Source organism: Melanaphis sacchari, unplaced genomic scaffold (genome assembly GCF_002803265.2).
Source record: "Melanaphis sacchari strain LSU unplaced genomic scaffold, SCAv2.0 Contig32_pilon_pilon, whole genome shotgun sequence".
Taxonomy (NCBI): domain Eukaryota; kingdom Metazoa; phylum Arthropoda; class Insecta; order Hemiptera; family Aphididae; genus Melanaphis; species Melanaphis sacchari.
Genome location: NW_020271199.1, coordinates 3,222,793 through 3,237,123, shown reverse-complemented (window position 1 = coordinate 3,237,123; position 14,331 = coordinate 3,222,793). Strand labels below are relative to the sequence as shown.

At 24.7% G+C, this 14,331-nt stretch overlaps 1 protein-coding gene across 3 annotated transcripts in view; it reads left to right on the top strand.

The window, feature by feature from the left end:
* LOC112596555 (scavenger receptor class B member 1-like) overlaps positions 1 to 14,331 on the top strand; it is a 90,569-nt gene that overhangs the window by 55,135 nt on the left and 21,103 nt on the right. For all 3 annotated transcript variants that reach the window (XM_025342307.1, XM_025342308.1, XM_025342309.1), the window contains 4 exons: positions 1,757 to 1,848; positions 5,813 to 5,976; positions 11,521 to 11,665; positions 14,121 to 14,321. In XM_025342307.1, the coding sequence (XP_025198092.1) occupies positions 1,757 to 1,848; positions 5,813 to 5,976; positions 11,521 to 11,665; positions 14,121 to 14,321 (602 nt within the window). The remainder of the gene's footprint in view (positions 1 to 1,756; positions 1,849 to 5,812; positions 5,977 to 11,520; positions 11,666 to 14,120; positions 14,322 to 14,331) is intronic.

Sequence of the window (14,331 nt, the reverse complement as noted above, 5' to 3'; positions counted from 1 at the left end):
AAATATAATAATAATCATAAACGATTATCATCTATCCACTTATATGATATGTTTATCTCAAGTGAGGTGAGTAGGTAAATTATGTTTCTTGATTTTATTAACGGTTTTTAATATCTGTAATAGGTACTTGAAATATTATTGTTATTATATATATTTACTACAGTTAATTATTATTTCGTTTGATAAATTATAAGAAACACGTGCGTAATACAATGTATGCTTGTGTTTCTGTGTGTCTATACCTATGTGACGTTCCTATAGTTAACCAAAGTAAAACAAAGAAAATATAGTACCGTTAATTTCTTCCTTGTCCCGTAACAACTACGTCGATTACTGTATTCATTGGAAATGATAGTTAAAATTAAGAACGAAAGGTTACGACAATAATATAATATACATAATGTAGTCGTTTGATCGAGGTCACACGATGTTAATTTTATGGGAACGATTGCAAATGATATAATTGGGTAGTAAACGCGAGAAATCGTGTAAGATTATGCAGAGAAACCAATTTGTAGTTTTTAATAGCACATATATATATTGCGTTTATAATGTAGCGGCGCCCTGTAACAATTCTGATCCTTTGTTCTACCCTTAACGGTCGTTCCGCAAAATTTAATTAAAATTGCTTTTATTATTGTTCTGAAAATGATTCATAAGTTTAAGGGAAAATCAATATCTTCAGATGTTTGAGTTGTATGTATTGGGGTTCAAAAAGGATAGCCATGGGGAACAGATAACTAGCATAACCCTCTTTCCTCTTTTTAGTGTAATTTTCTAATTAGAAATTTATTGAATAACAATAATTTAGAATATAACAAAAAATAATAGTATTAACAGTTACAAAATTTCCATTACGTCTAAAATTAAAATCATTTGCAGTTTACACTTTGCTTTACTTAAATTAACTTACAGATATTGCAGCTTCAGTTTATTATTTTAAAGTATCAAATTCCATTAATAATTTTAACTTTGAATAAGTAATTTACAATGATGTATTATTAATTTGTTTTAAATTACACTTTGACTGAAAATAAACATTATATATTTATATATTAGATAAAAACTAAAATTCTATTACCATAAAATAATTGTATCAGGTTTTTCTACAAAAGTTAATTTTTATACAGTAATATTACTCAAAAATACTTTGAGATAAATATTTTAAACATTTTTTTTTTTAATTTTATGATATTAAAAGATAGTAATTATTAAAATTTGAGATTTAAAAAATAAAGATTTTCATTTTCCATTGCGCTCATAATACAGGTACCTATAATATGTTTCATTTAGGCTTCTTTTATTTTTTTTTTATAAAAATAAAGGTAAATATCTCAAATTTCAGTATTGTTCGTTTAAGCTTAAAAATATCTAATTAATTAGATTTAAAACATATTGGACTAAATAAAATTTTCAAATTCTCAGTCTCTAAATTTTTTTAATTTTATTTATTATCAAAATTATTTTTTTTTCATTTATTTATTTATTTTTTTTTTTGTTTAAATAAAATAAAAATTGTATGATGTATGTATTTGCGTTAGTTCTATGAGTAGTTCTAAAATCGTATTGATTTTCTTCCATTCCCTCCTATACTAAAAGAATCCAGTTCACGCCTCAAATCATATAATATCTATTGTTATCTATATTAATTTATTAACGCACACTTCGAATCCCGTGAATTGTGATACTTGTTATGTTTATCATTAAATATTATAAATTAATAATTATCATTGTTTTTTTTTTGTTTTTTGACCAGGAAATGTTAGGTACGGTCTTAGCGGCTTTGGTCTTCTCATCATTTCATACGCTTTGTTTTTCTTCAACCCAGTGGAAATCATCAAATCAGCGGTGAGTACCTATTTCTCTTTTTAATTTTCACAAAAAATAATACAAAATGTATGTACATTTTTTTCGTTTGCTAATTTTTACTACAGCTAAATACTGTGTTGTTTATATATCTTCAATAATTATGATGTGTTAAAAAAAAAAAAAAAAAAAAATACATAAAAGTTGTTTTTAAATACTTTTGCGAGAAAGACCGTAAATAAATAACAACTAACACTCTAATAATAAAGTTTTATTAATAAGGTTTATACTTATAAATCATTAACTAGATTTATTTTATTTGAAATACATAAATTGGACCGTGAAGTCGAACAAATGGAACATATAAGCACCTAATAAATTATAGTCGATTTGTATTTTTTTATTATAATAGTATATAGTAACCTTATACATTATAATAATCAAATTATATTCCAATATGATATACTATTAAATACATTATTTTTTAATTTATATGTAGTATAATATTGAATAACGTTTAAAATTATTATTATTTTCGGTTTGGTGATAGATTGGCCCCATCATGACAGGTTGATATATTGTCTAATATATAGCTATGAAATAAATTATATACTCAAAACAAGTACTAAATATAATGTTACAGGTACCTATTATTAAACGCGCGAAACCTGAATTCGCGAATATACGTTTGTCCCTGCCCACGTACTATTTATAAAATATATTTAATTAAGTAATCACTTTACTATTATGCACACTACGACCTTTTTTAATTGAGCTGCAGGATATATAAACATTAAAACAGGGTTAAAAGACAATTCCGCATTATCATATACCCAATATATTTAGCTCAAGGAGCAATTATTTATACTGTATTTATATTATATGGTTTTATACAATGTAACATATTATAAATAGATATATAACTACTTTATTCTTAATATATATATTAGGTACGCTTTATGTTAAAATATGTTTTTTACTCTTTATGCTAATTGGCGATAGCAGACACATGAACGGTATTTTTTTCTAGATTTATTACCAATATTGTTCTTGAAATATTGTTATTCATCATTAATTACACCACCGATCGTTCCCAATCGCCTTGATTTTGAAGTTTTAGTGATACTTAAGGTTCGTTTATGTCTTTCACTCGGACGTTCACCATTAAACAATCAATTAATAAATCGTTTTCACTATAAAATAATTACCATTATATGCATTTTTATTTGAAAATATTTAATTCATAATTGCGTAATATTTTATCACATACTACGTTTGTTGCATCATTTTATAGACTTGATTTTTGCGATATGTGGGTACTTAATAAAATTTTCATATATTTAGAAATAAATTTCCGTATTTGATTAATTCACAATAAATATGAGTGTATTAAACATTATTATTATTAATATATTGTACAATATAAAAAATGATTTATAACGTGAATAATAATCATATTACCCACCGCTATATATCACAACATCAACAGTTGATCTGTCGTCATCACAAGGTTTCGATTTTTCACCGATGATATATTATAATTTTATATACAGCTGTAGACTTGTGTTGGACAACTTACTGTTGTAGATGAACGAGATATTAATAATAATTGATACGTTATATGTTTGAGACAGCCGATTATACAACCGATATCGAATAAATACACGTTAGATGATTACCTTATAGTGGTTTAACTAATATAATATCAAACATGTCTATGTTATATTCGAATAATAATTATAATTTATATAATACAATAATGCATTATATATATGTATAGTGTATACGGATCAGATTTGAATAATATTATGATGATTAATGAGTGTATGACGTATAAAAAATATAATATATTATTTTAAGCTTGGTTTACAATAATGCTACGGGTGGGCGATATAAAATATTATATCGAAACAGTTTATGGATTAATTATTTTTATGATATATATATACATTTAATATACATTACGCTAATTCAGGTTTAATATTTTGTATCGATAACAATTGTTTCGTTTGTGATGGCACAGTTATACGAAATTAGAAATTATATAATAGTTTTTGATCGAGAACGTTCACAAATCATAATTGTGATAAATATATTTGGTATAGTTTAGACATTTTTCTATAACATTTTGTGATTTATTTATTATTATTATTATTATTATTTTTTTTTTTTTTTGTGAAATTTCTTTGTGAAATTTTGAATATTAAAACTTGAATTGAATTGTCAAATAAAAGATAGCATTCATTTTTTTTTTTTTTTTTTTTATTGTTTGAGAATAATAATGATTTATTTCTACTTTATCAGTATATTTTAATTTAAAATTGTCTAGGCAAATATTTTTATAAAATTTGTATTATATATAAAATATTAAATTACATATTTAATGGTTTGAAAATTTTAGTTATTTAATGTTTAGATCAGAGAATCGTACACATAGGATTTTAAATTATAATTTGATAATAGGGTACCTCTTACTACATAAATGTACTAGTTGATTAAAAAATATTATTTTCACTCTCTTTTACCCATTAAAAATGTATTAATTCAAATAACAATTTTTGAAATATTTGAAAATTTAAATATTTTTTAAGGATAGGTATAAAATAAAATACTTATATATTTTTTTTTTTATTCCATTGAAGGATGCGATTACATGAGTTATTGTTTTTCAAGTACTAAAAATAATGTAGGTACTATGATGGCTATACATAAACTATGAAACAAAATATATTATATTTTTTCAAAGCATTTTTATACTTGGTATATTTTTAAAAACTGTAAAATTGTAATAAACTAGCTCTATAACCTGACTTCGCCCTAGATGAAAAATAATAAACAAACATATAAACGGCATTATATCGGTGCATCTTGGTTTTGGTATATATAAGTTCACGGATAATTCAGTATTGGTTTATTTTGTTCTGTGAACTAATTTGATTGAAATGGTTAATTTGCTAGCGGTGTGTTGGAAATACCATTGGTATATTTTACATTCTAAATTTTCCAGGCGTCTCTAAGAATAATCTATAAATTTTCATCGAAATCGGTAGAGTAATTTTTGTGTTTATTAGCTACAAACATAAGGTAATTGTGACCTTTTATTAGGTATTATCCTTTACCTGTTTTACCTAACCTTTTATTTTATTATTCACACATTTGAATAACAAACAATAATTTAAATATTTATTAATTTTATTTGAAAATATTCTATATTAACGAGATTCATGAGCAAGCCACCTTATAACAACTTATAGAGATTAAAAATAAGCTAAATACATCATCCTAGTCTCGAAAAATCTATTGATTTAATTTTAAATTAAATTTGACTTTAAGTTTCTTAGATTGCCCTAATACAGACATATAAATCCTTAAGTATTATAATATTAGATATACAATTATTATGTATTAAAATAAATAAATATAACTTTCAAATTATAATAGCATTCCATTAAATTTTGAATTTTCTAAACCTTATTACAAAGTAACCGAGAACTTGTTCAAATTTCAATCTATTTGTACATTAAAGTTTTGTTAAAAACCATTTCAACGGTTTACAATGATAAAAGTTTCTAATTTGAAAAAAAAAATTACTCTGTATTATAGTCACAAAAAATTTCTTGAATAGTATAAAAATATAATAATTTTAAAATATTATGGTAAGTACTTATAAAATAAAAAATTCTAAAAATCGGAATAAGAAAACACATCTATTATTTTTAATGGGAAAAAATTAGGGTAAGCAGGCTCGGTTGTTAATAACCATGTAAATAGCTCTGATAATTCAAAAATTAAATCTACACTTAATATAATATGCCTATATTATTTTAGTATCATGTAGGATTGTAGGTGTTTGATGATGTATATCGTAATTCAAATGTTATGCACGAATGACCCATTTATTAATACTATTATATTAACAACTATGTTGTAGACAGTGGCCTGCGAGATATAATTATTATTCATTTATATAAAAATATAACGATTGTATTATGTTTTTAATTTTCAGAAATTGAAATTTGTCGAAGGATCTTACGCGTTTCAGCTGTGGCAAAAACCTCCGGTTAAAGTTTACGTCAACGTGTACATATTTAACGTGACTAACGCGGATAGATTTTTGGCGGGCGAAGATGAAAAATTGGATGTCAAAGAAATCGGCCCGTATGTTTATTGGTAAGTATGAAGACTGCTCTATCATTATGGTTATCCTATTAATCTAACTTGTTTGTACATCAATATAATGAATACATTTTAATGAAAAATAAGTGCACACCATAAATTATATATTTATTGAAATCTTATTGATATTATAATGAATTGGTTTTATATATGTTACGGTAAATGATGTTATATCGGAAATTAACGTTATTCACCGGTTATTAACGTTATTTACCTATGAATGTGGGAATTATCGTTATTTTCTAGTGAATAATGTTAATAACCGTATGATTTGGGAAATTTTGATCTGATTATAAAATAAAAGAGGTTATTGCGGAAGATTTAAAAAAATAACCAAAGAACCAATCACCAAAGAAGACCAAATCGGAAATTAAATCATAGAAAACACAGAAAAAAATTCGGAACTTGATACTTAAATATTTTTTAATTATTTAACGATAAATTTCCGAATTTTAAGTATAACAAAAATAAAACTAAAATATAAATATTTGAAATATTTTTTGATGATTGTCAAGAAAATATATATTTGTATTGCGTGTAAAAATTCATAAAAAAATTTAGAAAAACAAGGAGAGGAAATAATGAAACTTTCTAAAGAAAAGTTTCCTTAGCTTGAAATAGGCTTAACTGTATGTGTATTTATACTAAACTTTGATAGAGCTCGTGATGCTATGCAAAATATACTATCAGTTGTCACTCAAGTTGAACATGATTTATACAAACTCTGTAAGTTAATTCTTAATGAAAAAATATACTATTAAAATTAAAATTTGTTTTATTATTTTATAAGTACGGAATATAGTTTTCTTAAATACTATTTCACATGCCAAAAATAGCTGTTTGCAAATAAAATCTATTAGACATAGACAATGTGATAAAATTAGCAGATGGTAGACAGTTGATATTGAGCTAGTAATAATTCGGTTGCGAGCTCTTAATGGTACCAGCGTTGTCATTGCAAGAGTAGTTGTAATAATAATAAGCATTGTGCCTACCTTGGGGCTGAAAAATTATATTATATTAAATGTTATGGGAGTAAAACTTGTAAAAATAAATAAAAAATAATAATGCATTTTTTCTATTTTTAAAAATACCTGGGTATCTACATCATTTTTCAAATTGTAGTATTTGAGATTCATGCGCTTATCTGATATATAACATCAATTACCTGTGTATTTGGTCATTAACGTGATTATCCGGTTTATAACGATAATTACTTGTATATTTGGTAAATAACGTTAATAACCGGTGAATAACGTTAGTTTCCATTTAACATAATTTACCGTAACATATATATGTATTACATTGCTTAATCAATTCGTATTTGTTCTAAAGATTTAACCGAAAAACAGGCGTAAATGTTAACCGTTTTTATTTTTTAATATAATACATGAAGTAATATTAAATAAACTGGACATCAATTTGAAATACCCGATACTGTAAAAGTATCAAAGGGTCTTTTTTAATCTTAACACTCCTTAATTGTTGAACGTCATTTTATTGCAATATTTGGTAAACTTACTATTAAATTTTAAAAATATAAATAAGAATTCTCAATTTAGTAAAAAGTATACAGTTATCAAATTTTAAAAATAATCGTCATTTTTCGAAAATTATATTATTATGTCTAAAAATGACTTGTTCATATATTTAAGGTAATTAGTTTTATAAACTGTTTTTGATATATCACACAATAATTTTCTGTAGTTTTTTACTTTGTGTTTAGGAAATATAATTGTTTTACAAGGCGTGATGTCTAAAATAAATAGAAAAATTGATATTAAAAATGTGAAAAAAAAAAAACAACAAATATTTATTTAAAATACCTTAATTTCGCTCAAAATTGATTGATGCGTGATTGTTATTGTTGATAATAAGATTTAGATTTTCAAGAAATAACAGTATTATCACATTTATTTATGTGCCTATTTATTTGTCTAAGTAAGTAGATGCTTATAGATACTTCTATCTGTACATATTGTACTTTAAGTGATTTTTTTAATGGTTAAAAATTTTGTAATGTTATAATCTATTTTTTATTTATTATTTAATGGATTCTGGAAATGCTTTTTTTTTTTGATATTGTAGCTTTTCAAAGTTTAGTAATCCATATATAATTATAATGGAAATAAAATTGAAATAAATTCTTATTTACGTAGGTATATAAATCAGAAAAATTAATAATACTTTTTGTCTTTAATTTAATTTACGATTTATGTGTTTATAATGTATTATCTACGATTTTGATTAATTTACAATCTACTCGTAAGAAACATAATAATAATTAATAACAATTTTGATCAACGATAAATCCTATAAAAATAACTATTTTTAGTAAATTGTTTATAAATAGTTAAGAGACTGTATTAAAAATATATTTTGAAGGATTTGGTTTTTAAAAACAGTTTGGTTTTAATTTGTATTATTGTACAACGTTAGTCTTATACATTGAGAAGCAATTAATATATTAATCAAAACAAGATTTGTCGAGGAAGTAACTTTTTATTTTTATCTAGGTATATATTGCATTTGATATGATGATATTCAATTTTAGACGGAAATAAATAATAATATTATATACGTACATACAAATTTTCTTGTTTATCCGGATAAACTTGTCAGAATGCTGTTCATACTGCTTGCTTTGCTTTACCGTATTGTGATGTAATAAAACTAAAATACGCGATAGGCAACGGCCCTATTGTATATAATGTACGCGCATCATATGAATAATTCGCATTTTATTATTATAATTTATTTATATCCCAAAACAGAGGGTCTGAGTACAGGTACCACCGCTCGTATCTATATCTACGCTTATAATATTATATTATATAAGGTTATTATTTTTATTTTTTCTACACCACATCGCACTCGTGTGAGCCATTTTAATATTTCACTTTCATGCTAGCGCACTCCCTTGTAGCAGCTTTGATAATAAAACTTCCTTACGTCTACGTATAATAAGGATGAAGTGAAGTCTATTCAGAGAGATTCACTTAATCTCTGAATGTTAAACATTCTTTGACAGTTGGCCTATGTGAAAATCACGTTCTCTAAAAAAAACTGTTCTTTGGATTAGTCCGGCGTTCAAAGTTTAGAACAGACTAGATATAAAAATATATACAAAACAAAATAATATAAACAACACATCGTCGTTTGCCCACCAACTCAGTTTGTGTTATTAAATCCTAGAGCGTGTGTTATTGCTATATTTTATGAATATATTTTCCAAATCGTTTTCTAGACAAATACGCATTCTTTTTTTTTTCTTTAAAAATTATACCGTTAACTCTTTACCAATAACAATTTTATAATTTATTGTATACGGAAGTCAACTATGGATTTTTACTTCCATAATATTATGGTTTTGTGTATTATTATTGGCCCGTTACCAAAATCCAAGATTCTTAGTATGTCATGCAATTTGATAAATTATATAAATTATAACGATTAATACAGCTCTAATCCGGTTTAAATCAGCTGGATACGCTTGTCCGCGGATGCAATCGTAAACATCATCAGCTAATATATTTTAAATTCAACAATCGTTGTAGGTTAAATAATTATTATATTATTATTAAAACAAACACTACAAGTTTACTAATTGAGTACCGCACGGTACGAGTAATAAAATTTTAATTTCAGGTAATTACTTTCGATGTCTAATTAACGATATTCAATATTCGTTCAACTTGTCCGTTGGAAGGTAAACCGGCGGCAAGTTCATAAAGCGTATCTAATGTGACTCGATTTCATTTGTTATGTTTTAAATGGTTAACAATTTATTATTATTTGTTGTACACGTGCTTGCCATTTAAAATTTAAATATGTATCTCAACGAATAAAGCGGTTACAAGGTGGATATAACCTATAAGAAAACCAGGTACTTACTGCGTATCTTCTATCTGACATTAAAATGTGTACTTAGACTGATTTCTAAAAAAACATTTATCAATTTATTATTTCTAGAGATTTAATTTATGTTCACTAAAAAATTTTATATATTACGTTTGTGAAAATCCCGTAGCATAATATTGAATTCAGACTGTAATAAACACAACCATTTCATAAAATCTAATTATAAACCACCTTTATATTATAACTAAGACAAGCTTACAAACTTTTTTCTTTTATAATTTTAATTTTCAAAGTATAAACTTGCAGACAATATAATATTATGTATTGTGTTCAGGTTAGTTAGGTTTAATTTTTATGTTTAAAACTAACAACTAACGTGATTAAAGATTTAGAGGTTAGATAATGAGGTTAGGTTAGACAATAATGATTTTTATTGTACATACTATTTATCGTTATATTGTTTTGCGTGAAGTCCAATTTTATTTTCTATCAAAGTTTGACATATGATATTTATTAATATCTAAAGGTTAATTATAAGGTTGAGTTGCAGTACGTAAAAATATGCTAAAATCATGTAAAAATATAATAAATATGAGTATACCTAATATGAATTAAAAATTATAAAATAATCTCCTTAAACTATTTATTGCAGAGTTACGTACAAATATGCAAAAAAAATTCATATTTTTATTTATAACATTATAGAATGTAATTGTGTTGACTTAAAATGGCTACATAAGAACTAGAAAAAATGTATAATGTATACAAATAATTTGAGCCCTTATTATTGTTAAAATATTATAAGGTCTTTAAAAAAATTTCAAATCGATCGGATAAAGTCGAAGGGCCAACTTTATGGGTATCTATTTATTGCAGTAAATTAGCGACAAGGAGAGAAATATTTTTAGTTTTTCATAAAACATATTTGATTTTATTCCCCTTCTCTTAAGCCTTCCCGATTACTTTTGTCGAGCAAAATAACACAACAACACAAATGCTATAAATTATAATTATCCAAAAAATATTAAGTAATAAAATACATTAGCACTTAATATTTTTGAAAAATATTTTAAGTTTTAGTGTAGGTAGGCATAATATATTACACATTATTATTACCATGTTAAATATGTTTTTCTACAAATCCGTTAGTTCTACAAATATATTATTTTGATGATTGGCCATATGTATATAAACTAGTTATATGCAGTCATTGTAATATACATAAAATAATAATTTGATGATGTCTATGTAGTGATTTGATACACACGCATCGTAGTCATTATATACAAAACTCATTCTGTTCATTTTTCGTTTAATGTCAAACTATTGAAACTAAGAAACTAAGTATAAATTATAAAATAATATAGGTAGTTTATCATGAAAATAGTAAAATATTTTTATAATTATGTAATATTATGGTGCTGAATACGTAGAGTTATTTTAAATATTTAAATTATCTATGGACTTTACGATATTATGTCTGCAGTTATCGGTTTGTTGTTAAATACAATATTTATTATATTATAATATCCTTGTTAAAAAATTTAAATTAAAACCAGTTTTATAATACATCAAAATGATAATAATATCGTCTCAGCCCTTTACTGATTTATGAAAATACATTATCGTCTTTCACATTTCAGTGTTATAATAATTCGTTCGTGATTTGTCTTACAGGGAGGAGTTGGAAAACACGAACACTACGTTTCACAACAATGACACTGTAACGTATATTCCCAGGAGAAAACTACATTTCGAACTTAAATCGTCTATCGGAGATCCCGAGAAGGATCGCATCTTCGTTCCTAACATCCCCTTATTGGTATTTGACATGTTATTATCTCTTTTAACAGGAACTATGTTTTATATACTTTGATGATCGATCGAATACGATCACCCCCAACGTACTAGCTGAACCGCCCAATACAATATATAGATTGCTTTAATGATACTTTTGTCGTTTATAAGTCAGTCTATAAAAAAATATGTGATGTTTATTTATTTATATATATATATATATATATTGCTTAATTGTGCGATTAATACATAACTTCTTGGGCTTGATTATTAGGTATAGTATGGTTCAATGTTATATCTGGTTATTGTTTTTTGAACTTTTTAATTTAAATTATCTATTATGATTACTATAATTGTATTTACATAAAACCTACAAAACTCATATCGCTAAATACGTTAAACAAATAAGTTGAATTTTTTACCTAAATTAATAATCAATAGTATTACAATCATTGATTCAAATGTTTTATAAATTTCGTATAATTATCTATATAACCGTAGTAATAATTGAGGTTTATATTTGTATGTATTTGTTTTTTACGGTTTAATATTCACTAAAATGATAAAATCTCTTTAATTAATTTTATTTTCCTTTTAAGTGGGTAATTGTTTTTGAAAATTAACCATCAACTAGGTATATATTTAGAATTTAATTTTAACATTAATATATTGCATAATATATTCAGTGAAGCATACGCTGAAGTTCATAATGATTCAATATGTTTTTCACTACTGATAAAATATTAGTGATAGAAGAAGTAGATGGATGTAAAAGAGTTTGTATAGTATTGTTATTTATTATATATACATCTACTTATCGTCGAATGTTTACATTATTTTCATTGAGGTAAAATATATAATAATACGCGTGTTTTTTACAGTACACCGTATTTAAATTTACTAATTTAAAGTGGTGCACCTACTAGACGTATGTAGATTCTATATTATTCTACGCTATAAATTAATAAATCTTTTACAGAATCTTCTCCGCCCTCCCATCTACTGTTAGCCATAAAGTGTGCCACAGCGTTTATTATATATAATTTGTATTTGAAGCATTTATATTATTTTTTTAAAAAACTTTTTTATTTAATTCATATTTTGTTTATTTCCTTCAAAGTTTTGTATAATTTATATAAAAAAAAAAAAAAAAACACTTCATTATTACTGCATGAAAATACACAGTAATATCAACGAGTTTTTAATTATATATTATTGTATAGGTACGATATGGTATAAAAATATTAAATGTGTGTAATTTGAACTAGATGTATTATTCTAGAATAAAAATAACAAGTTATTTTAAAATTTTTGTTTACAAGCCTATAATAAAAAAAATTATTATTTAAGTGTATTTGATGGATTCTAAAAAACTTTCAAGTTTTTATCAAGTATAATATTTTACTTGATTCTTAAAACTAATTAGAAATACATCATTTCGATGATAATTAATATGTGTTGACATTAAAATTAAAAAACCGAAAAACACTAGATAGTTATAACTATACGAACCTTTAATCTATCAGATATTAATATAAATATATAGATGTTGTTTTTATCAAGCGATTAATAGACAATTATGTTTATCGGAAAAAAGGAACTATTGTTTTTGTATTTTTTTGTTCATACAATGTATATAGTAGGACACATTTTCATGTAGCAACGACATCGTAGTATTATTTATGCTTACAATCAAATAATAGGTTTAAGTCCATTAAATATTATCATATTTTTATTACGTTTTCTGCAGGTTACAATTTCTTTACTTATTTTAATTCAATACCAACGATTAATTAATAAAATTATGTAACTTACGGTTAAAAACTCTGTGATTACTTCGAGTAAAATAATTGTTGATTTATTTATACTTTATATCTCAAATAATGTTTTTAAATATCAGGTCTCAGATGAAATGTTAATTTTAGGTAGTAGAAACGAAATCCAAGCTTTTTTTTTTTTTATTATTTTGTGGAAACGATGCGTAACCACCGTTTGTCGTGGGTTCCTGCTGTGTCTACTACCGTCCGACAAATAATCATTTGCATAATATACTATAATACGAGTGGTTTCAGGGTTATACAAAAATCAAACCTCAATATCGAATAGCGAGAGGACTTGATAATAGGCTATAAAAATTATGAGTAGATGAATGACATATAATAAGAAGAAAAAAAAGTATACTGTTTCAGGTGATACTTTATATGTAAACATATAATATAATTTATATATATATTATATCTTTAAATATATTTTAACTACAATATAATATGATACTATTATGAAAGTTATTTTCTTGTGAATTCTAAGTCGCAAGATATCGATTATATTAGCCGCACGATTCGTCAACCGTGTGCACGTGTTTTGTTCTTATGTAGTTAATTCGTTGAAATAGTAATAATAAAATTTGTAATCAAAATTAAATTTGTACACGACCATAATAAATTATACTTCTACTATTGTACATTTATGTTTCAATATAGGGATTCAGTTCGATGCTCCGGAGTTCACCAATGTTCATAAATTTAATGTTCAATTCGTTGGTCGAATACCAAGATTCACAGCCGATACTTAATCTATCTGTAAATGATTTCTTATGGGGATACGACGACACGTTAGTTAAGATGGCCAGCAGTGTGCTACCCACGTGGATCAATTTTTCAAAATTTGGGCTACTCGATCGGGTAAATATTA